At 38.0% G+C, this 25,695-nt stretch overlaps 1 protein-coding gene across 2 annotated transcripts in view; it reads right to left on the bottom strand.

The window, feature by feature from the left end:
* PPP1R9A (protein phosphatase 1 regulatory subunit 9A) overlaps positions 1-25,695 on the bottom strand; it is a 323,063-nt gene that overhangs the window by 16,243 nt on the left and 281,125 nt on the right. The window contains exons 12-15 of one of the 2 annotated variants that reach the window (XM_027102483.1): positions 21,562-21,719; positions 20,753-20,996; positions 11,062-11,149; positions 10,879-10,962 (exon numbers count right to left, since the gene is read on the bottom strand). In XM_027102483.1, coding sequence (XP_026958284.1) covers positions 10,879-10,962; positions 11,062-11,149; positions 20,753-20,996; positions 21,562-21,719 — 574 coding nt within the window. The remainder of the gene's footprint in view (positions 1-10,878; positions 10,963-11,061; positions 11,150-20,752; positions 20,997-21,561; positions 21,720-25,695) is intronic. The other variant, XM_027102484.1, reaches the window with a different exon arrangement.

The following is a 25,695-nucleotide window of genomic DNA, read 5'->3' as shown; positions in this document are numbered from 1 at the left end:
GTTTTGGTACCAGGCTGATGGTGGCCTCGCAGAATGAATTTGGGAGTTTTCCTCCCTCTGGTATATTTTGGAAGAGTTTGAGAAGGATAGGTGTTAGCTCTTCTCTAAATGTTTGATCAGAATTCACCGGTGAATCCATCTAGTCCTGGCCTTTTGTTTGTTGGAAGATTTTTAATCACAGTTTCAATTTCAGTGCTTGTGACTGGTCTGTTTGTCTTTTATATTTCTTCCTGGTTCAGTCTTGGAAGGTCGTGCTTTTCTATGAATTTGTCCATTTCTTCCAGGCTGTCCATTTTTTGGCATAGAGTTGCTTGTAGTAATCTCTCATGAACCTTTGTATTTCTGCAGTGTCAGCTGTTACGTCTCCTTTTTCATTTCTAATTCTGTTGATTTGAGTCTTTTCCCTTTTTTTCTTGATGAGTCTGGCTAATGGTTTATCATTTTGTTTATCTTCTCAAAGAATCAGCTTTTAGTTTTATTGATCTTTGCTATCGTTTCCTTCATTTCTTTTTCATGTACTTCTGATCTGATCTTTAGGATTTCTTTCCTTCTGCTAACTCTGGGGTATTTTTGTTTTTCTTCCTCTATTTGCTTAGGTGTAAGGTTAGGTTGTTCATTTGAGATTTTTCTTGTTTCTTGAGGTAGGATTGTACTGCTATAAACTTCCCTCTTAGAACTGCTTTTGCTGCATCCCATAGGTTTTGGGCCATTGTGTTTTCATTGTCATTTGTCTCTAGGTATTTTTTGATATCCTCTTTGATTTCTTCAGTGGTATCTTGGTTATTTAGTAGCGTATTGTTTAGCCTCCATGTGTTTGTATTTTTTACAGATCTTTTTCTGTTATTGATATCTAGTCTTATAGCATTGTGGTGGGAAAAGATACTTGATATGATTTCAATTTTCTTAAATTTACCAAGGCTTGATTTGTGACCCAAGATATGATCTATCCTGGAGAATATTCCATGAGCACTAGAGAAAAATGTGTATTCTGTTGTTTTGGGATGGAATGTCCTATAAATATCAATTAAGTCCATCTTGTTTAATGTATCATTTAAAGCTTGTGTTTCCTTATTTATTTTCATTTTGGTTGATCTGTCCATTGGTGAAAGTGGGGTGTTAAAGTCCCCTACTCTTACACTGTTACTGTCAATTTCCCCTTTTATGGCTGTTAGCATTTGCCTTATGTATTGAGGTGCTCCTATGTTGGGTGCATAAATATTTACAATTGTTATATCTTCTTCTTGGACTGATCCCTTGATCATTATGTAGTGTCCTTCTTTGTCTCTTGTAATAGTCTTTATTTTAAAGTCCACTTTGTCTGATATGAGAATTGCTACTCCAGCTTTCTTTTGATTTCCATTTGCATGGAGTATCTTTTTCCATCTCCTCACTCCTCTTCTGTATGTGCCCCTAGGTCTGAGGTTGGTCTCTTGTAGACAGCATATATACGTGTCTTGTTTTTGTATCCATTCAGCCAGTCTATGTCTTCTGGTTGGAGCATTTAATCTATTTGCGTTTAAGGTAATTATAGATATGTACGTTCCTATTACCATTTTCTTAATTGTTCTGGGTTTGTTACTGTAGGTCTTTTCCTTCTCTTGTGTTTCCTGCCTAGAGAAGTTCCTTTAGCATTTGTTGTCAAGCTGGTTTGGTGGTGCTGAATTCTCTTAGCTTTTGCATGTATGTAAAGGTTTTAATTTCTCCGTCAAATCTGAATGAGATCCTTGCTGGGTAGAGTAATCTTGGTTGCAGGTTTTTCTCCTTCAACACTTTCAATATGTTCTGCCACTCCCTTCTGGCTTGCAGAGTTTCTGCTGAAAGATCAGCTTTTAACCTTGTGGGAATCCCCTTGTATGTTATTTGTTGCTTTTCCCTTGCTGCTTTTAGTATCTTTTCTTTGTATTTAATTTTTGATAGTTTGATTAATATGTGTCTTGGCATGTTTCTCCTCAGATTTATCCTGTATGGGACTCTCTGTGCTTCCTGGACATGATTGACTACTTCCTGTCCCACATTAGGGAGGTTTTCAACTATAATCTCTTCAAATATTTTCTCAGTCCCTTTCTTTTACTCTTCTTCTTCTGGGACCCCTATAATTCGAATGTTGGTTTGTTTAATGTTGTCCCAGAGGTCTCTGAGACTGTCCTCAATTCTTTCCATTCTTTTTCCTTTATTCTGCTCTGCAGTAGTTATTTAATACACTATTTTATCTTCCAGGTCACTTAACTGTTCTTCTGCATCAGTTATTCTGCTATTGATTCCTTCTAAAGAATTTTTAATTTCATTTATAGTGTTGTTTATCATTGTTTGTTTGCTCTTCAGTTCTTCTAGCTCCTTGGTTAAATGTTTCTTGTATTTTTTCAATTCTCTTTCCAAGATTTTGGATCATCTTTACTATCATTAGTCTGAATTCTTTTTCAGGTAGACTGCTTATTTCCTCTTCACTTGTTAGGTGTGGTGGGTTTTTACCTTGCTCCTTCATCTGCTACGTATTTCTCTCTCTTCTAGTTTTCCTTAACTTACTGTGTTTGGGGTCTCCCTTTCGCCAGCTGCAGGTTCGTAGTTCCCACTGTTTTTGGTGTCTTCCCCCAGTGGGTAAGGTTGGTTCAGTGGGTTGTGTAGGCTTCCTGGCGGAGGGGACTGGTGCCTGTGTTCTGGTGGATGAGGCTGGAGCTTGTCTTTCTGATGGGCAGGACCACATCCAGTGGTGTGTTTTGGGGTATCTATGAACTTAGTATGATTTTAGGCAGCCTCTCTGCTATTGGGTGGGGTTGTGTTCCTGTCTTGCTAGTTGTTTGGCATGGGGTGTCCAGCACTGGAGCTTGCTGGTCATTGAGTGGAGCTGGGTCTTAGTGTTGAGACAGAGATCTCTGGGAGAGCTCTCACTGATTGATATTACGTGGGGCCGGGAAGTCTGTGGTGGTCCCATGTCCTGAACTTGGCTCTCCCACCTCAGAGGCTCAGGCCTGACAGCCAGCTGGAGCACCAAGACCCTGTCAGCCACACGGCCAAACTTTAAGCTTGATTTATTTAATTCGAGTGCCCATCCTTGACTCTGTTCCCATATGGAATAGATCTTGATCTTATATATCCTTTTCTTAATCCTCCTTGGAACGAGGAAAAAGAGAGTAATGTATCACTTCATTTCCAGCATAGAGTTCACTGTCCACTACCACTTTTAATAGGTAGGAAATAAGAATATTGTTGCCAAATTGTTGTCATTCTAATGCCCTATTTGAAAAGGACTTTTGGTAGTTCAGATCCTGGCCAGGTAACGTTTCAGAGAAAATCTGCAGACCATGTCTCATTAAACCCTTTCATAAAATTCTCACTGCCAGGGAAATACTCAAGAGTAAAAATTCCATGTGGACTTGTACATCCAGCACTAAAGACGGGTCCGAAGGCCAATGTGATGAATGAGATCATAGAAGCTCAGCCTTGGATAATATCCAGAGGCTTTCTGCTCTAGCTTTCCACACCACGATAATGGAGGAACAAAGGAATAGTCACATAGAAAGCAAAGAAAGCCCACTTCTAAGGAGACAACCACTGTCCTCACAGCTGCAAACCACCAGATCCTGGGATATTTTGAAGACTATTTTCGAGGTCTGGCTGTGCCCCTGCTGGGGCTGTATCCTGTCCCCCTCACTTCTTTGTGTATCCTTGACTCTAAAACTCCCTGAGCTGATGGAACCTCTGTGTGGTTCCTAGTATCCTTCAAAAAACTGAACAGTGATATGCTTCCATTTGCTTGGACCTAGAGTATAGAATATTCATTTAAAAGAGCAAACTCTTCACTACTTTAAAATTATAGACCTATCAGCTCACCAGCTTTCTAAAATAAATGCCAATTTCCTTTTGGATATACAACTCTCGGGCCTACAAAAGGAGCAGAAAGGGTTTGGTAACAGTTATTCTACTATTGACCACTCTTATAGTCTGTTTCACTTTGTGGAGAAATCTGTTAAGAATAACATAAAATTCTTCCTTCCCTCCTTCCCTCCCTCCCTTCTTAACTTTTTTGACTCTGAGGGCAGGTTATGGGCCAAGGGGCATAAACTCCATACAGATCCTTAATAACTCCCTTGAAAAATCAAGATTGGTAGAAATGAATACTTAATAGATCTGAAAATAATTTCTAGAGGATCAAAACAGGTATGTGTTCTATACTTGCTTCATTTTCTTTTTTAGCTTATACACTAATGACTTACTATCATTTTTGGAAAAAATGTGATTCATAAATCACTGCTATATCTCTGATTGTTTTATTGTTAGGAACTGGGAAAAAGCATGTCTTCAAATTAAGTCTCTATAATCCGAAAATGCCATTTGCTGGGGGTGTGAGGTGGGGAGAGTAACTGCCTCCTGGCATTTAAATGGTTTAACAACTCTATAAAACAATTAACTCATTTATATATCTTGAAACCAGTTTACCCTGGTGCTAGCACCCCAAAATTAAGTTGCTCAGGTAAACATTCCATGGTGATTTTTTTTTTTTTTGGTTTAATTTTGAATACAATTAAGTATTCAGAGTCTAATTGGATGTCATCAAAATATAATTAGGAGTTCAGGAACTTCCAGAACAGAAAAAGTATAAACAGAATATAGAATTCAAGCAGGTAGTAAAGGAGGTTAATTGAAGAAAGTTAGGTGCAACCAGAGGAAGGATTGCAGACCTCCATTTACTCAAATCAGAGGAAGTAATTCTGCAAGGTTCTAACATCCACCCCTTCTGTAGGGGACTGAGAGACCTGAACAGGTAACAGCTATAACAAGCAGGTGTCCATCTGCAGCCAGGCCAACAACCTTGAAATATCCTGCTTCTAGATCCTGAGTTATGGTCTAAATATCTGATCAATAACTAACAGCCCATTAGAGATGGTCAGCGTAGAGTGCTTAACCTTAACTTATGATGGGGTTCAGGACACGCTACCCCCAAATAGGGCACACCTTGGCATAGTGAATATTTTAAACTATGAATATTTTAAGGAATTTGAGAAATGGCAGGTGCAGGAAGGGCTCTCTGACCTTCCCCATCTCCCCTGAACCAGGTCATAAGACCCTCATGTAAGAGAGGTGCCCTCCCTATACCCAGAGGAAAGGAGCATCCTTAATTCCATAGATGGACAGATGCCAAGAGGAACCTGAGCAAATGAATGAACAGGCTTGGTTAAGTTTCCCCAGTTTACTACCCTTAGGCTCATACCTTTCTGTCCTATCACACTTCCCCACAACTTTCCATGCTTCATCAAACCTACGATAAAAATTCTCCAGGCTTAACTCCTTCTTTGGGTCTTTATTTCCTAATGAAGGCTCCTGTGTCTCATAAAACTTACATTAAATTTGTATGCTTTTCCCTTGTTAATCTGTCTTCTGTCAGTCTAATTTACAGGACTTCAGTTGAAGAACCTAGGAGTGTAGAGGGAAAAATATATTTTTTTCCTCCCGTACACTCACTTGAGATGGAGAAACTGTTCCCTTAATGAGTCTCCCCCATACTGGGAAGATATAAAATGAAACAGCAAGATGATTATGTAAATAAAATCCATATTATCAAAACAAAAATATTAGTTTAGGAATAATAAATATACCGGTTAGTTTTTAAGAAAATTTGTATTATTAGAAACTGAGAAAGAAACTCGTCTATTGAGTCTACCTTAATATATTTAACTGATTTCAGATTTAACTAATTAGGTGTAAAACTACCACACTGATAAAGAGTATTGGGATGTTTAGAGTCACTGTAGTTATTTTAATTTAGTAGATTTTCAAGAGTTTTTTTAAGTAGGAAAAGTGTTGATTTGTTAGGAATGTAAGTTTGTCAGGTTTTAGGCACTGGAAATTACTTAAAAGGAAAACTAAATAGATTATACCTGCAGCTAAAAACAGGACAGACAATTATGGGGGAACAGGTCTGCTCTCCTGAGGCTAGGCTAATATTGTTCAAACAATTTTTTTTTATTTCATATAAATTTTTTTTTTTTCATATAAAATTTTTTTAAATTTCATATAAAATTTTACTCGATGTGTAAAACGAAATGACGGGATTTCTAAGTTGAGCTAAACTCAAAAAAAGCTAGGTTTTAAAATTGGACACTTTAACAAATTACTCTTAATTTATAACCCAAATAATCCTCTTTTTAAGAACAAAGCTACTACCTTTGGGCATTAAAAATATCAAGTGAAGGGGAGAGCCCACGTGAGCTACATGGCCAAGGTTAAGTTCTCCAGTGGTGAGTTTTTGCCATCACTGTTCCTGGCCACTAGTGGCTTGGTAACGTGCGCTCTAAAACTTTTCAGGCTCAAATTATTCTGCCATTTTCTAATGGCCATTCTCCACCTGCATTTATAGCTACATTTTTGTTTCTTGTTTTTTAAAATGTTTTTTTTTTGAAGGAAAAAGCTGGCTCCTTTCTGGGGTGCCTCTGTGGACCGGGTTTAGGCAGAGAAAGGGGTTTCTCTCTCTGTGTACATGTGTTTATCCCACTCCTCAGCTCTTCTGAAAGGGTGTGTTTCAACTCCAGCTCAGGAGCAGAGGCTTGGCCCTTGCTCAGCAACAGGGCAGAACTGCCCTCCAGATACTTGTCATGCAGTATAATCTCAAACTCACTGTAGTACCATGATTTATCTAAAGTTTCTTTGAGAGAAATGGCATCTATGAAGGATTGCCTGAACTATAATCCATATAGTCCATGTATTCGTCAAGATATTACCAAAGTCACCCCTGCATGAATGAGACTGCCAGAAAAATATGTCCAGAAAATATTTAGTTTTATATCCCTGCAATAAGAATTACTTTAAGCGTTAATGGTGATGATAGCCATTTATATTTATTAAGGACTTAAAATGTGCTTAAATGTGATCTCAACCCCCTTAATGACCTGAAGAGGTAAATATATGTCTCCATCTTATTGATGAGAAAACTGAGGTACAGAGAGGTTAAGTAACTTGCTCAAGAGGACAAGTGGCAGAGCTGCGATTTGAACCCGGGCTCTTAATCGCCTTGACATTATGCTCTTGGCTTTTACTGGAGGTCACTGTTATATTTACTATGAAAGTACTGCTGAAGATGTTCTAAGTACCAACCTTACTTTTTGCTTTATCTTGTTTTACCCTATCTGATTTACTTTTAAAATAAATTATACTGTTGTGCCATATGTATTTTTGTATATAAACAAATAATATTTGGAACAAAGAGGAGTACATACAGATAAAAAAAGAATGAACAAACAAATGAATACATGCTAATTTACAGACCAACAAAATAAAGAGTCAGAAATCAAGAGTATGGTTTTCATAGAATCATATAGATCAACACTGTCCAATAGAAATATAATATGAACCACATAAGTCAACTAAAATTTTCTAGTGGCCACATGGAAAAAAAGAGGTAAAACTAATTTTTATAATATATTTTATCTCACCCAAAATATTCAAAATATTATTTCAACATGTAATCAGTATTATAAAATTATTAAGATACCAAGATATGTCACATTCTATTCTTTTCCATGCGAAGTCTTTGAAATCGAGCATGCTTTTTCTCCTACAACACATCTCGATAAAGACAAGCTACATTTCAAGTGCTCAAGGGCCACATCTGACTAGAGATTACCATGCTGGATAGTGCAGGCAGAGATGGATAGGGAGTTACAGACCATGTAGTTTTAGTTGACCACACTTATTTTTTGGTAGGAAACCAAAGTCCAAGGAATTCAGACTTACCTATGGCAAAGTCAGGACGAATACTGGATTCCAGCTCAGTGTTTTCTCCACTGTTCACACTTCTAAGGTGAAAGCAGATTTGCTTCCACAGAGGAGCGCCATCTCCCTTCCCCATAATTTTCCCACGCGCCACCCTCTAGCCTTGCTTTGAGATATCTGCTCACAGGGCTTTCCATTCAGTGACTAAAGTGGGAGCTTCTCCTACAGAGCTCCAAAAATAGACACTCCACTGACACCAGTGGCTCCTTACTCTTAAGGAGAGTATTTTATCTTACTCTTTGGTATGTACTTTAAGGGATGAACAAGCTCTGACGATTAAGCGTTTCCTGCTTTTGTTATCCGCTATGTTATCTGGTTAAATCAGAAAGTTCACTGAGCACGTATTTGAAAAGGACAGAACCAAACCATATATGTCTGTAGGGTTTACTTCTTCTTATTTTAATCTCATCTATTTGTTTCATGTTGGTCATGTATTTGAATCACTTTGTCTCCACAAGGAATACAGTTAATTCTTTACTCTTTGGGAAGGAAAAAACTAAAACCAAGACCACATTTAGAGAATGTCTGGCCTCTTTCAAGTCCGGTAGCCTTAGGTTATCACTGATTGAATGACCTCATCAGATTTTTACAATCTTATAAGAACTGGATGAAAAGCCTAAAAGATAAGATTACTAACTCAATTTGTGAATCCTCCTTTTTCTGAGAAAACCTCACAGGAGTGATGAGTTTACCCCCAGTTCTTCTCCACAACTGCAGTGGGACCCTGCAGCTGATGGTGCTTGCCACCCACCTACCTTCAGGGGCCCTGTGAAACCAATTCAACTGCATTATGCTCCTACTGGGCAGTAACTGTACTTCCTGCAATATGTTCTGAATACGGTTCTGGCCCATTATTCATCTACATAGGAGAATGGAGGCTGTCATTAGATTTGATTACTGTTAACCAATTACTGTGATAGCTCAAAAATTTATTTTTTTGAAACTGAAAAAATCCTTCTTCTTCCCTGCCCTACTGTTTCAATTACATGAATTCCTTTCAGTCCTGTCAACCTTCTACTGTAATTACAAATAATTATGAAACTATGATTCTAACTGAAAACTACTTTGTAATGTTGTACACGTGAATTGTTTGTGACTACTGATGCGGAGAGACTGCAGAGTTAATGTTTTAAAATGTAGCTGACTAGGCAGCCTAGCTGGCTGCTGCTTCAAAAGCTGGTTATCGGCTGCCGTTAAGCAGCACGATGATGACCGCCCACCCTGGACTATGGTGGTTTTGCCTGGAGTAAGGTGAGTATTTGCCAACAGAGTCAAGACCTGCTTGACTTTCACCTGCAATCTACACAAGGGCGTGAGAACTCTCTGGCTCCTACCACGAAATTCAGTCAAACCTTCTCCCCTCCACTCTGTTGGATGCCTGCGCTTATGTCCCATTGAGGGTGGGGCCCCAAAGGTGAGAGGCAGTGGCTGCCTCAGGAGCCCAGGGACCGAAGGGAGCACAGTGTCACTTCAGAAGTGTTCAAGTTTCTCTCCCGTTGTGCATTTGGGCATCTCTCTCTCTCCCTTAAATGGTTTCACTATCTGTTGTTGTCTTTTCCCCTGAGCATATTTGATAGTTTTCTATTCTTAATTCTAAGGCATAAAGTAGACTGTTTTATATTTCTCACTCTAAAACCACACAAAGTTAAAAGTGCTCTTGAGTTGCATTATGGCCTTATTTTTCCTGAGATTCCTGTCCTTAATATAAACAGAGCTTTCTTGCCTTTCTCCATTGTACAGCATAAAGGAAACCCAGACTAACAAAAATAATTAATTTTGGAATTCTCTCTTCTCATCCCTCACCCTCTCCCCCATTCTCCTGTAATCCCAGGGAGAAGGTACAATTTCTCACCAAGGTGTATGGCAGAAAAGAGAAAAAAGGAAACAGCTGGGGACAACCTATAAAATGGACAGGTGGTCCCCAAATAATTTTACATTCTTTTATCCTTAGCATTTTGTCTGTCTCTTCCTTAGTCTATACTATTGGGATGATTCCCAAAATTCATAAATAAATGTAAACATCATTAGATGCTTAAGTAACTAGGAGGTGACATGCAGTGTTGGAAAGACATCTGGACAGGAGGCCAAGCCCCAGCTAACTGACATTAATTGCTTGTTGCATAATCATAGGCTAATCAATTAAATTCTATGAAGGTGAAGTTCTTCATCAATAAAGTATGGTATTATTATCTGCCCTCCCAATCTTATTGTAAGGATCAAATGAAATGATAAATATAAAACTTCTTTGTAACTTGCAAATAATAATAAGAATTATAGCAGATTGCTATCATTATTATTATTATTGAATGCCTCCTATGTGCCAGGTACCATTTTAAACGCTTTACATGAAAACTCATTTAATCCTTACACTAACAGGTAGCTACTCTTATTATCCTCATTTCATATATGAGAAAACAAAGGCACAGAGGCTAAATAACTTGTCGAAGGTTTTAAAGGTAGTGACTGGGAGAGCGCTGATTCAAACCCAGGCAGTTGGACTTCAGAGACAGCTCTGTGCTTTACTGTCTCCCTATATAAACCTAAGTTTACAATTATGTAATCTCAGCATAAAGTTGGGAAAGCTTGACAATGTGCTATACAAAGCTCACTTCTCTATAGGAAAGTCTCTATTGAACAGTAAGCATAGTTGATGGCGCCAGCAAAAATCAACTTAATAGCTGAGTTCAGTGAGACACTGGTCTTTCTTACCCGCATGTGGACCGAACAGTCTTGAAAGCCAACAATATACTTAAATGCAAAATTACCCTTTCAGACTTATAACCAGAAGACACAAGAATTGTGGGTAGCCAGGCAAAAAAGCTGAAATGTGTCTAACTGACACATCACATAGATACATTTATACTGTATTTAGATAAACATTTATTAAAACTGTTCATGTGACCATAATTCTGCAATTAAGCCAATGGATCTACCCGAGGCCAGGTGTAGGCTTCAATCGGAGTAAGACAAATACCAACTGCAATTTGTTTTCATCTCACCTCTAGCTGTATCACTTCAGCACAGAGATAAGGACCACTAATTCCGGTTAACAATGGAAAGGGGCCAGAAAGTTTAGATGCAGAGATACATCTGTTCTTAATCACCCACCCGTACCTGCTACCTGGAGAAAACCTACTGGCTTCTTTCTCTTTTTCTTTCCATTTCTTTCCCTTGTTGGAATTCCTTCGCAAAGGCGCCCTATAATGACAGCACACAGTCAGAAAGGGGAATTTGACATTTTCTCCTTTAATCCTTCTCTTACAGAGGGCTTGCTTTTTAACTTCATGAAGAGCTTACCCCAGATCCACAAACTTCCGCTTAATTTTTCCTCCTCGCACCACCAACAAACTTGATGCCCTCAGTGATCTGGGACCTTTGGCACCATCTAGGATATACATATATGTGAAAAAAGCAATTATTATTTTTAAAAAGCTACTGTCAAAAGTCATTGCGTCTCTGAATCTATGGGGTTTGCATCAATTCCTAACAGTAAAAGAAAATACTGGATGCCTTTATTAACATACAGGAAACATAGCTATGTTGAGGAACATTCAGTCAAACCAGGAGAGGTCCTGTTAGACAGAAGCCCAATACTTATCACAAAGAATTTTAGCTTCAAATAAACTGGAATGAAAAAAAATAAGCAAGAATAAACACTATCAAATCATTCTTTACATTCAAAGCAGGGACCAAATGACTTTCCTTCTGTTCCTTCTCTGGCTCCAACTCTTTGCTTCAAATGTCTGGGCTCTGTCCTCCATGCCTTTCTTGCCTTTGGTTTTAGCACCTTCTGACAGGACCCCAGCTCACTTCCCCCATATGTCCCAAATCCAGTAAAGAACGTCACCCCTGAGAGTCTAAGAGATTAGGGAGAAAGTGAGAGTCAAAGCTTTCCCTTCTCATCTGCCCCTTGCTAATGGCTTGTGGCCAGTCTTGGGATAGAGGAGACAGAACATGGGGGAGACTTCTCAAGCAGGAGCTCAGCTATAAAACATTTATATTTTTGAAAGGTCTTTTTTTAGAAGTTGGCTTTAAGCACAACTTGGCTGGCTTCCCATGATGTGGAAGACGCCAAAAACCTCCCCAGTGCTTGCAGCTGAATGATCTCTGCCTCTCTCCGAGTTACGCTGGCACTCTAAAGCACAGCAGCTGCTGGGGGATGGGGACCCTTGAAATGATGCCAAAAACCAGTCAGAGGAGACGCTTTGCCAATGGAATTCAATGTCAGTTGTAGGAACTAGATTCCACTGGTGGCACTTACTCTACCTTGGACAAGGTAGAAACTCCTAAGGCTCTACTTGGAGCTATTTAGCAAAGAATGCTGTTTGGCATTATATTTCAGCATATCCAGTCATCTGAGATCATTAACAAGGGGTGTCTTTGATGCATATCTGTGTATGAAACTGCTCTTTCCCAATTGTCTGTTGGTGTCCTTCTCTTTTTAAAATTGAAAAGAAAATCCAGCAACCTTCTGGCATGGAGTGTAGTTCTCCTAAGAGAGTGTTCAATTAACCTTGCAGTTAATTTTGCTTATGCTTTTTGTCTATTTCAGGAGAAACTTCTAAACACACATAACTTACAAGCCATGATGTGCACACAGTTCTCATTTAGGAGTCTCTTTTCGAAGCTCTGAAGAAGCACAGGATGTTGAAAAATACTCTAAGGATTTTTAGCAATGAGCTTTTCATAGTTTTAGTTAATGATACACAGATTATAATAATTCCTTGAAATGTACATAATCAAATACAAGAGTAAGAAATATGTCCATGTCAAAATCCACTTCTAACCTCAAATATTTATTATGGCTCTTTGCATCATTACTCTTTGGGTAACTGAATTAAATAGCCACAGATGTGACACATGCACATAAAAAAATATACACACATGGCACAAACTCACTCTAAGGTGATTTTGCTAATGGACATTAAAAAAAAAAGCAGGATTTCAATTTTCTTAACAGAAGCTGAAGGAAAGAAAGTACTGAATTCTTCCAAATAAATTCTAGAGCAACTCTCAACAGCTAGGAATGTGCAAAGTTAAAAGGAGACTGCCTTATTAATTTCAGAAATAAAGGTGGCTGGGAGATATTTTAACGAGTGGTGCTAAGACCAGATGAAGCAATGTACGTGGCAACACTCTGAAACCTATTAGTGTGGCAGTTATGTGGACATCTTGGGACTAAAAGCCTGATTCTGCCCATCAGAGAGCCTGCTGCTAGGCAACCTCACATCATTATCTCACACATTTGCCAAAGTGTGTTCCAAGGAACACTTCAATGAATTCTTTCAAAAGGCCGAAGGGGCAAGATTAAGTAATAATGCACTTTCCCACTTTAAATCAATCAAATCCATCATTAATGTACCTCAGAACTTCTAGTCTGCATAAAAACCAACATTGGATTGGTATGATTTCAGGAAAAGAAAAAGAATTGTGACATTTTTGTTTGTTATTTAGCTGTATGTGGAATTCCCATTAGGCTTTTTGAAATCTCTCCAATACTACCTTGACGAGCAATTAGAAGTCCAAGTCCTCACGTTGGGTGACCCAGCTTTAATCTTTGGCAACCTGGTCTTCATTTTCAAAGGTAATGATTGATTTCCTGAGCTAAATACTAAGGCCTTTTCTGGGACTGCATTCTTCTTAGTCTCACTGCAACAAGACCCTTGACTACCTCTTCTTTTATTCTGGGGACTCTGAAATCTACCTCCCAGCCCCAGCTTTTTTTTTTTTGCGGTACGCGGGCCTCTCACTGTTGTGGCCTCTCCCGTTGTGGAGCACAGGCTCCGGACGCGCAGGCTCAGCGGCCATGGCTCACGGGCCCAGCCGCTCCGCGGCATGTGGGGTCCTCCCGGACCGGGGCACGAACCCGTGACCCCTGCATCGGCAGGCGGACTCCCAACCACTGCGCCACCAGGGGAGCCCCTGGCTTCTCTCTCGAGCTCAAGACCTCCTCTACTAAAAATGAGTTAATCACCTTTCCCTCATAATGCTTCTGATTTCCTACTTTCTATCAATGACAAGACCGTGTTTTCTGAGGCTAGAAACCCTGTGATCAGTTTTGACCTCCTCACTCTCTTCCCCCTGATCTCGTCAAGTTACATATGTTTCAACAGTTCTCATATCATTCTTTCCTGTCATTGTCTATTGCTCCTCCACCTTTCAGGGTCTCTTAACTCATCTTCCTCATACCTAGTGTCTTTTCCTTTTTATTCCTCTGCTCAAGCATCTTGTGGTTTTCTAGTAATATGATAAGGTATCTAAGGTATTTAAATTCTAGAGCTATAGACCTAACCTACCTGTTCAATTTTACGAGCAATCACTCTAACCTGAATAAACAGACTGCTTCCAGCAGGCTGGGACAGCCTTCCTTACCTATCTTTTCTGTTTTTTCAGTCCTTCAGTAGTTACTCTAATTGTATTTTCTTTGTCATGTCTCGTTTACCAATCTCAGCTAGGGTTAACCTCGCCGTCCTCCAAGCAATGATAAAATTTACTATTTCTATATGTATAAAGGCCTAATGCAACATAATAATAAGTGAATCCTGTAAAGATTTCTACTTGCAAGGACATTAATTCAACAAATATTTCTGAAGACATGTTCTGTGTTAGGCAATGTGCTAACGGCCACATATACACTTAGAATAATGAACAAATCACAAACAGAAAACTGATAGTACTTCATTTACTCAACCTTGTCTGAACAAAGGCCCACTGCTATGTAAGTCCAGAGACTAAAACTTTAGTATTAGGCTACTCAAAGAATAGACAGGGGGAAAATATTTTCATGCCCTTTATTGCTATATAACTTGCTTAACAAACCTCTAGGAATAATCTTTTACTTTCTCTAATTTTAACTGAAATGGGGTTAGATGTTTATCATTTAGCCAGTTGTAATGGGATTCTTTCTATCCTAGTTTCCACTGAGGTCCCACAAATATGACAACAAAATTATGACTTGTGAATGTGGTACTGGTGCAATTTAGAAAACACCCAACTTCAGTTAGGTGTTCAATTGAAGAACGGAGAATTTGCCCCAGGAATGTAATCAACTGCAGCTGTAACTTAATTATTACCTTTGTGGTACCTTGTTAGATCAAAAGTAATGGTATATCACTTTAAAAAATCTTGATAAACAGCAACCAATGACTAAGACATTTTCAGAGTTTATCCAGCAATGTTGAGTGGAAGAAAATGTATGTCTAAATCAGGAGTCAGCAAACTTTCTGTAAAAGGCCAGAGAGTAAACATTTTAGGTTGTGGGCTACTGACTCTGCCACAGCTACTCAACTCTGCTACTGTAGTATGAAAACAGTATGTAACTGTTTGAGTGTGGTTGTGCTCCAATAAAACTTTACTTATAAAAACGGCTGGCAGGGGCTTCCCTGGTGGCACAGTGGATAAGAATCTGCCTGCCAATGCAGGGAACACAGGTTCAAGCCCTGGTCCAGGAAGATCCCACATGCCGCAGAGCAACTAAACCCGTGCACCATAACTATTGATCCCACGTGCCACAACTACTGAAGCCCACGTGCTAGAGCCCGTGCTCTGCAACAAGAGAAGCCACCACAATGAGAAGCCTGTGCACCGCAACAAAGAGTAGCCCCCGCTCGCCACAACTAGAGAAAGCCCACGTGAAGCAACGAAGACCCAGTGCAGTCAAAAATAAATAAATAAATAAATAAATTAAATAAAAGCATTTATCTCATCGGAAAAAAAAAAGGGGGGTGGCGGGACTTCTCTGGTGGTCCAGTGGTAAAGAATCCACCTTACAATCCTTACAATGCAGGGGACATGGGTTCGATTCCTGGTCAGGGAACTAAGACCCCACATGCTGCGGGGCAACTAAGCCCATGTACCACAACTACTGAGCTCACGCGCCTCAACTAGAGCCCGCGTGCTGCAAACTACACAGCCCAGGCGCCTTGGAGCCTGCGCACCACAACTAGAGAAGAGAAAACCCACACGCCACAACTAGAGAGAAGCCCATGCACCACAACGAAGAGCCCGCACACTGCAACAAAAAATCCCACATGCCTCAATGAAGATCCCGTGTGCTGCAACTAAGACCCGATGCAGCCAAAAACTAAATTAAATAAATAAATAAATAAATAAATCTTAAAAAAAAACGGGTGGGGGCCAAATTTGGTTTGACGACCTCAGTTTTATAAGACTTGTACTGATTATCTAGAGAGACATACTTATTAATTTGTCCAAGAACCTTATTAACATCAATTATATGCATATAGTTTACTAGGGGCCATGAATACAAAGATGAATCAGACGAGTAAGAAAACTCTGGCTCACACTTGACAACCTGATCACTTATTATCACACACAAAGTGACAGAAGCAGAAGTAACTGTGAAAATTTCTGTGGGATCAGAGAGAATAATTCACTTTGCCCGGGAATGGGGAGGGTGTGCAAAGGGTCCACTAAAGGAGGTGAGATTTAAGCTGAGCTTTGAAGAAGGACCAGAATTTCCTGGAGTGGCATGTTACGTATGAAGTTTGTACTTGTTGAGTACAAATCCCATGCTAGTTCCTTTATTAAGGAGCCAGTGAGTTGTAAGAACCACACACATATAAACACATACACACAGGTACATCAGGCTAACCACACTTAACCTCTGTTGAGTCCTGCTCTGAATAGTCGATTCGTCTCACATGGCAAAGAACTCAAGGATTTCACAGAATGTAAAGAGTCTTGACTGATAGGTTTCTTTGCTATCTTTCAAGGTGCAACAGAGCCTGAGAGTGGAAGGCAGAAAGTACAGGGGCTTCCTGGTTATTGATGGTGGTGGTTGTGTGGTGTCAGAGAGACAGGGTCTGTCACCAAACAAACAAGCAAGCAATAAATCAAAGAAAGAGAGAGAAACAGAGACAGAGAGACAGACAGACTCTAGTCTGCAAACTCCTTGCAGGAAAGGATGGAGTATTATCATTGTATATTCAGCCTTCAGCACAATGCCGGACGCAGAGCAGGTGCTCAATAACTATTTGTTGAATAAATACATGAATGAATGGATTAATACTAGTGAACATGGAAGGCACAGGAAGCTCTTCAAGGCTGGACACTTTTATCAAGGGAAGGAAAGAATGTGAGGCACTGCTTTCATCTGGTCATAGTTAATGTCTAATAATGGTTATCATACTAGTAACTATTTATAAAGTTAATACTTTATAAAAGCTCAATTAATTGCTCCTTTCTAGTTACCCAGAAGCATGATCAATCCGGGAAAATTAAAAAAATGGGAAAGCTTAAGAGTTTGTCTCTGGAGAAGAAACTACCCACCCCGTATTTCTTGGTCCTGCTTACTACAGCTGGAAGCTTAATCCCCAAGAAGGGGCAGTAGCAAGCAAAGGAGGTATTGGAGAAAAGATGGAATGCTCACATTTTAATGCTAATCACTGCTAACCACATTTTGCTCTATATTACTGCTAATGGACTGTGAAGCACAACTCACATCCATGTAATACTTCTCCAATTTGAGATGAAACATTTGCTTTTAGAAGGAAAAGGAAAAGAGAAATAATCTAGACAAGATGTAGCCACTTTTAAAAAATTTTAGTCAGATTTCATGTGTGAGGGATCCACTCTCCGACTATAAAGCACTTTCTTTCAGACAGCTAAGTTATGCCTTATAAACTCAAACAGTGGACTACAAAGTATTAACCTATATTTCCAAAATATATGCCCCTGCTCTTTTGCCTTCTTATGAACCAAGTAAGGTCTATACACATTTTTTTTTCCTTGAGGAGATGACAGAGGGCTTCACACAAGTATATTTCTATAAAAGTGCCATTACAATCCACAATTTAGGTTAGTTAATGAGAGTTTCTGAAGCCTTCATTCTTTTGAAAGTAGGTCAAAATCACAGTGTAAGTCCTTCACCAACTTTACAACTGCTTTTGATGAATTAGCAGGCTTGACATATTTTCTCTTGCCTCCGCTAGTATCTTGTACTCCCTAAGTACTTATTTTTTACCTTAAAACGTCTTCTGGAAGACTTGTGCTTAGGACCAGTCTGTGGAAGATAATTCCAGCAGATCAATAGGCTCAGGGAAGGAAACCAGGGAAAATATCAGGGATAAAGCTATGACACTTACTAAGAGTTACAAAACAAGGTAAGCCTCCACCATCAACTGTATTTCTATGTTCAGGATGTATTTGTAGAAAGATTACAACTTTTGCTCTGGTAGAGATAAGTGCGCATGGACTTTTCAGTGTAGTGATGCACAATCGTATCTGTAATGAATGAGTGTGTCCCACATCTTTGCTAGCACTGGTTGGTGGAAGTAATCTGATGGGTATCTAACTCAAATGACTATTTCTCTGATCATTAATGAGGTTGATCACCTTTTCATATTTTATACGGAACATGAATTTTCTCTTCAATAAATTGACGATTTATTACCTTAGCCTATACTGACTTAAAAAATTCTTCGAAGCTACTTGTATGTTAGACATATAGAGTCTATCAGTTAACTTTGTATATATATTATTGTCTACTGAAATCAAGAGTATTTTATAAAATAATTTTAGAGTTTAAAGGAAAAACAATAAAATAAACACCCATTTCATTTCTCACCCCACTCCCATGAAGTTTATACCTAGGAAGTCCCCAGTATATTCTCTTCCATTTTCGTTCCCTGACACTCCTCCCAAGTAATTAACTTTGTCATTCCATTTGTAACCTCAACATTTTGTTTGTGTCTCTAAATAATCTGCTAGTTTTGTGTGGCTTAAGATTCACTATTCAGTATGATGTTTTGTCATTGCTCTCTGGTGAATAATCTTATTTAGATGATTTTTTCCTAATACCTTCTTTACTTAACAAGTTTTTATAGGAAATGTCTGAAAAATTATATCAAATTCCTTTCAATGTCTATTAATATTACAACACTTCACTTTTCCTTTGTTGATATGATGATTCATACAGTTAGATTTTCTAATGTTAAACCATCCTTACATTTCCATAATCAACCCTACATGATTATGGAATATAAGTAATTTTCACTCCTGGATTTAATTTACGAGCATCATATTTAAAATGAATCTACATTTAGATTTTATATAAGATTTTCTTATATAATAAGAAATAAGATATATTTCTTAAGGTATAATAAGATTTTCTTCTTCCACATGATCTTTACTAGTTTTTAAGACTCTAGCTACATAAAATAAATGAAAAACATCTCCTGGAATAATTAACATAAAATAGATGCTCTATTTTATCTTTTCCTATCTATTTTTTTTATAGGTGAGTCCGAATTCAGTTATAAAACCACCTGGGCCTGGTACCTTTCTAAATGGAAGCTATAAAAATATATTTTATATTTCTGTACTTATTGGCTTATTCAGGTTTTCTTTTTCTTAGACCATTTTGAGTACTTTATATTTTGGTAGGAAATCCTCTATTTCCTCTAGATTTTCAAATCTGCCATAGAGTTGGCGTGCTATCTTAAAATTTATTTTAACCTCTGTATCTCCTTTCTCATTTCAAACGCTGTGGGTGTTTTTGGTTTCTCTATTTTTTTTCTTAACCTGTCTTTCCAGGGGGCTATTCACTTTTACATAGCTTTGCTGCGTTTATTTTGTGGAGGTGTTAAGAGTAGGCTTTTCATGTTAATAAAAATTCATTAAACTCAGCTTTTATCTTCATTATCCCCTCCTTTCTATTTTCTGTTTTTTGGTTGTTCTTTCCCTTTATTTTGAATATTTAGTTTATTTATTTTCAGTATTTATTTTTTACAATAAAAGCATTTAAAGCCATACATTCTCCTCTGAGTACAATATACTCTGACTACCGATTCAACTTTCGGAAATTTATTCTACAGAAATGAAAGCATCAGCATACAAGAATGTAAAGCATCAGAATGCTTATATCTTTTTCACAGTGGTAAGCAAACAAGCAAATAAACAACAACAACCTACCCCCACCTGGGATACAACTTAAATGTCCATCAATACTACAAGGGTTGCCTCAGTTATATTATCGGCTCACTATAGAAGATTATCTTGTCATTTAAATTTGTGTATATTGCCCCAGAGGGATGTCCATAAAATATTATCATGTGTATAACAAAACTGCAGAATGTCATTTGTAGAATTCACTTTTATAAAAAAAAGTATATAAAACAAAACACACACCAGAAATTATTTTTGTTTATATATATATATATATATATACACACACATTTGTTTAAAATATATGTGTATATGTATACATACGGACACACAAACACACCATATATATCTATGTGCATTTCAGATGTGAAAATAATATAACCAAATCTTCTTGGTTACTTTAAAGGAACACATCAGATGTGGTAGGAAGAGAATGAACCTGTTCTTTATATATCTCTGCATCATTTCACTTGTTTAAACAGGAATTTATTACTTCTATAAATTAAAGCACACAATTAAAAGGACAACAATCTATTGACACTGCTATGAAATTCTGATGCTAATTCTAGGAGCATATTTTCAAATTTATTGACTAATCTCCCTGCATTATCTTTATCATAGCTTTTCTATCACATTCTTTGCAATATAAATTACTGTGAAAATTTCTTCTAAATAAAAACCAATTAATGGGTTAAGACCTATCTTGTTTTCACTTTCATATATACATATTTTTTTCTAAATGATTATGTTAGTAGTTATTGAAACTATGGGCTACTATTACACAAAATCTCTCGAAGGCCTCCTGAAGAATTTCCTTCAATAGTAAACTTGTAGAAAGTTGAAGAAGTGAGATACTAATCAGGTAGGAAAAGATTTAAAAAAAGTAAAATAAAGAGAGAAGGGTGTTCTCTTGTCCCATAATATAAAAGCAATGCAGTATTAATTATTAGCTATGAAAAGACACAGACCTTTGTTTTTGTTGCTTTCGTTTTTTGAAAAGAGCCATTTTTACATGGCACAAATTGAGGTGTTAGTGAAGTCAGACAAAACAGAAGCTACACAACAACAAAATCAACGGTACCTTTTTCTTGTAGTATTTTCTTGGTGGTGGCTTGATGGTGGCAAGGAGATTCTTCCATATCATGATCAGATTTTGAAGGAGAAGAGAATGACGTGTCTCCCCCAGTAGAGGAGGAAGGCTCCCTTTCTGGGTGCAGGGGTCCCTCTTGAAATTCAGCTATGTGGTCAGACGAGAAGGGCACACTGCCAGCCACTGGAGTGAGGGATGAAGCACCAGAATCTGATTCTGGAGAAGTTCTCAAACCCTTGGGCAGAAGTGATTTGGTAATGTGCATGTGGTTATAGAAACTGTTTGAAGGCTGTTGGTATAAGAGATTATAAAGGAGGTTATGCCACTGAGCATCAGTCCCATGTGATACTTACTTTGAAATCAGATGGACCTTTTTTTAGTAAATCCCTATGAAAACCCATTTTTGTTGGTTTACAGATAAGACTACATAGTTCACAACAATTCACCATATTACCTTTGTAGCTACCACAGATACCTAAGACATACAGAAACAATGACTTGTACACTCATTATTTACCATCAGATAAAACCAACAGCTGAATATCAAAAGCACCATCATGAAATATGACAATATGGATAATGCTCTTGGTTATTAGTTCATCAAATGAGTACAGAAAGAATTTGAATTACAACGATATATCGAGGTGAATAAGAATTTAGGAGACAAAGAAGTGAACTATTCCAGCTGTTTCCAACTAGAATACAGAATATGGCTGCAGGAAAATCATTATCTTCAATAAGCTGTAGGAACAAGGATACAGCCCAAACTCACAAGTCAGAAAGCGGTCAGGGGCACTCACCTTTCGCTCCAGACTGTCCTCGCCATCTGTTGAACTGACACTATCATAGAGTCTTGTCCTAGAGGGCCTCTGGCGTCTGTTCTTCACGGAAAGCTGGGCCCGGGTTTTCAGTGCTTTTGAATCCAGGCGTTCTGTCTCTGGGACTGCTTCATTAAAGTCTAAGAAAAGAATATTGCAAAATAATCTGTGAAAACTTTGGGGAGGACTGACAGAGACCATAGACACTGATAACAAAATCTCAAGGTTATCAGTAATACCAGGCAGGAAACAGGTGACAACCATGGCGGCCTGTCTGGTAACAGAGGTAACAAAGAAATCAGTGAGATTTAGGAGAAATGTACAAAGCCTAAGGGAAGAAACGAACACTAAAGATGACCAAGTCAACAACAAAAATCTAACATCCAGAGCCCATTAAAACCTTTCTACAACATAACTATTAAAAACACGCACTTGTATTTATTTATTTACAAGAATGCATGCTGGAGTGTTGGATGAACAAAGATACAAGAAGGTGTATCAAAGTTGGGAGATCTTAGAAATCAAGAAAAAAAACTAAAAAAGTCAGGTGCCAGGTCAAGAGCAGATAACAAAAGGTGACCATCAGCATAAATTTTCTACAGCAAAAGTTACCAAGACTGTAACTGTAAGGACTGTACCATTTTGGTCTTAATATATTTTTTCCCACCCAAAACAGAGTTTCTGAAAATTTAGCTTGTGCTTCTTTGAACTCTCTAGAAAGACCAGCAAAGAACTTACCTCAACAGCAAATTTAAGATAGCTGGGGAAATAAAACAAGGTCGGGCTATCCAAGCAAACCAAAAACAAAAAACAGGTAAACCACCACAAGTGCTTAATTTACTAGTATTATGGATGAAGTATAATAAACTGACCATTGATAGATGGATGGATAAAGAAGATGTGGTGTGTGCGTGTGCATGTGTGTGTCCACAACAGACTATTACTCAGTCATAAAAAAAGAATGAAATCTTGCCATTTGTAACAACATGGATGGACCTAGAGGGTATTATGCCAAGTGAAATAAGTCAGACAGAGAAACACAAATACTGTATGATTTCACTTATGTGTGGAATCTAAAAAAGAAAACAAATGAACAAACATAACAAAACAGAAACAGAGTCTTAGATACAGAGAACAAACAGGTGGTGGCCAGAGAGGAAGGGATATGGAAATGAGTGAAATAGGTGAGGGAGATTAAGCAGTACAAGCTTCCAGTTACAAAATAAATGAATCATGGGCATAAAATGTACAGAGTGGGGAATACAGTCAACAATAGCATAATATCTTTGTATAGTAACAGATGGTAAACAGACTTACTGTGGTCATCACTTTGTAATGTATAAAAATATCGAATTGCTATGTTGTGCAACAGGAACTAACATAGTGTTGTAGGTCAATTATACTTCAAAAAAACCCCCCAACCAACCAAACTCACAGAAAAAAAGAGATCAGATTTTGGTTACCAGAGGTGGGGGTGGGAGAAGGGGCACTAAGATGAAGGTAGTTAAAGGTACAAACTTCAGCTATAAGATAAATAAGTACTAGGGATGTAATGTACAACATGATAGATATAATTAACACTGCTGTATGTTATATATGACAGTTAAGAGAGTAAATCCTAAGAGTTCTCATCACAAGGAAAAAATATTTTTTTCTCTTTTTCTTTTACTTTGTATCTATGTGAGATGATGGACATTGACTAAACTTATTGTGATAATCATTTCATGATTTATGTAAGTCAAATTATTATGCTGGGGCTTCCCTGGTGGCGCAGGAGTTGAGAGTCCACCTGCCGATGCAGGGGACACGGGTTCGTGCCCCAGTCCGGGAAGATCCCACATACCACGGAGCGGCTGGGCCCGTGAGCCATGGCCACTGAGCCTGCGCGTCCGGAGCCTGTGCTCCGCAGCGAAAGAGGCCATGACAGTGAGAGGCCCGCGTACCGCCAAAAAAAAAAAAAAAAAAAAATTATTATGCTATATGCCTTAAATGTATACAGTGCTGTGTCAATTATATCTCAATAAAACTGTAAGATAAATAAAGTAAAAGAGCTGAAAAGTTAAAAGAAATACCGTCCCCCAATTTCCTTTTATTAACTTTTAAGTTTATATTCCAAGTTATGTGTATGCGTCTTTGTCTCATTTTGTTTTTCTTGGATATCTTCTCTCCCCACCAGAAACTACACTGATTTTTCAAAGGGAAGTGTTTAAGTCTTTAAATAAAAAGACTCAAAGAAAAACAGAGTGAAGTGGAACACACACAAAATGACCTGGTAAAGGCTAGAGGGAGAAACCACTGTAGTTCTCTTTAGTCTGCCTCTCCCCACCCTTAATCTTGCTGCCCAGAGTCTAAGTCAGGACTCAAAAGTTGCAATTCTGAAAGGGAAGAGGGTAGGTTACCCACGAACACTGGCTGAATAGGCACTGGCTGAGGAAAAGTGTTCCCCTAGTTGAATTTATTTGGAATGCTATTGCTCCTTACATTTGCATATGTAGCCGCTCCTTAGAAATAATGAAGTTTGGTCATTAACCCTATTTTACCTTTTCAGAGCGGCAGTCATTAAATGAAGTCATGATGTTCAAGAAATTAATGATCAAGTGCTTCTTGGATTTAAATTATTAAGAATAAAGCAAATAACTGAGCTGTAGAAAATATTAATATGTACTGATATTAATAGAGTAAAACAATTTCTCACAATAGCATTACCCCCAGGAAATTCTTTTCACAGTATTAAATATTATGAAGTATTATGTTCTAAATATATTATATTATAAAAGCAAAACAAGGAAGCACCTCAGGTTGTACCTTTCTTACCTATGGAACTTAGCACTTGGCATATGGTTCTAACAAATAAAATTAAATATATTTTTCCCTGAGAGGTACATCCACTGAATAAAAATATGTACAGGCTTGCCTTTTCATTTCATTTACCTTTTCTTTCTTGAAAGAAAAGTGGATATTCAGAAAAGTCAGACCATTTAAGTATATTTAAAGACAGCTAAATATTTTCTATCAGTAGTCCCTTTATTTTTTACATGTCAATGAAGAAAAAATAATCTCCTTGATCACTTTAATTTCCTCTTTTCAATAAAATCTGAACTTGTAGCTGCCCATTAGGAGTTGTGATAATTGGGAGAGAATCAACTTCACCAGCTCTTGTTTACATATAAAAAGTGGAAATACCACATGGAGGAATGCAATAATATAATTAGATATACTGCCATATACACACATCTTACAACTTATCTATCTCATATTTAGACTGTACATTTTATAACACCAAGCACTGTCACATACATCATCTCATTTGTTCCTCACAACAGCCCCAAGAGACAGAGCAGACAAGTATATTTTTTCCTCTCCTGAAGCTCAGAAAACTTGACTGTCTTGTCCTCATCCACATATCTAGTTTATGAGCTGCCGTGACTACGTATTCTAGTTTTCTGACTCCTAGGCCACTAGTCTGTACACACCAATTTAGCTGGTGTTCAACAAATTATTAGAATAAGATTTTAATGCAATTAGAGTTCAGTGTGTTCAGCTGTCAATTCACAAATGATGTGACTAGTCTAGAAAATTCACTTCTCCAACATGTTATTATGAAATGTTATTAATCTTCCACATTCGTGGAAGAGCATAAAAAAGGAAGACGTTGAAAACTATAGAAAAACTATTTCTCGGATGATTTCTTCTTTGGTTTAGTAACAACTTTGGTTACCTGGTGACAAAAATAACCAAGTAGGAAGCTCATTCTACTTTTGTAAACATGGTTCCTTTTGCAATAGAGACCTAACTCTGGAGGACCTAGCATAGTATATAACATCCAGGATTGCAGTAGCTACCTCATCACTAGGTGCTGAACAAACAAAGTGAGGGAACGTGAGAACTGCTTATCAGCAGGGTTGAGAGTAGAGAGAATTATTCTGGGGCTTCTGCCCCATTACTGTTCAGTAATTTGCCTGGTCCTGGTGGTGTTGGACAACCCCCAAATGGCAATCTTGTATGCTTGCTTTATCATCAGCTAGCACTGACTGGGTGCCCACCGCTGGAGCGCACACATGTAATGATACCTATTAAACATGAAGTTAGCTGGAGTCTGAGAAGCAGTGGTTTAAA

The sequence above is a fragment of the Aethalodelphis obliquidens genome, unplaced genomic scaffold (assembly GCF_003676395.1).
Source record: "Aethalodelphis obliquidens isolate GAN/ISIS:26980383/991018 unplaced genomic scaffold, ASM367639v1 scaffold5, whole genome shotgun sequence".
In the NCBI taxonomy this organism is placed as follows: Eukaryota; Metazoa; Chordata; class Mammalia; order Artiodactyla; family Delphinidae; genus Aethalodelphis; species Aethalodelphis obliquidens.
This window is presented reverse-complemented; position numbering and strand designations above follow the sequence as displayed.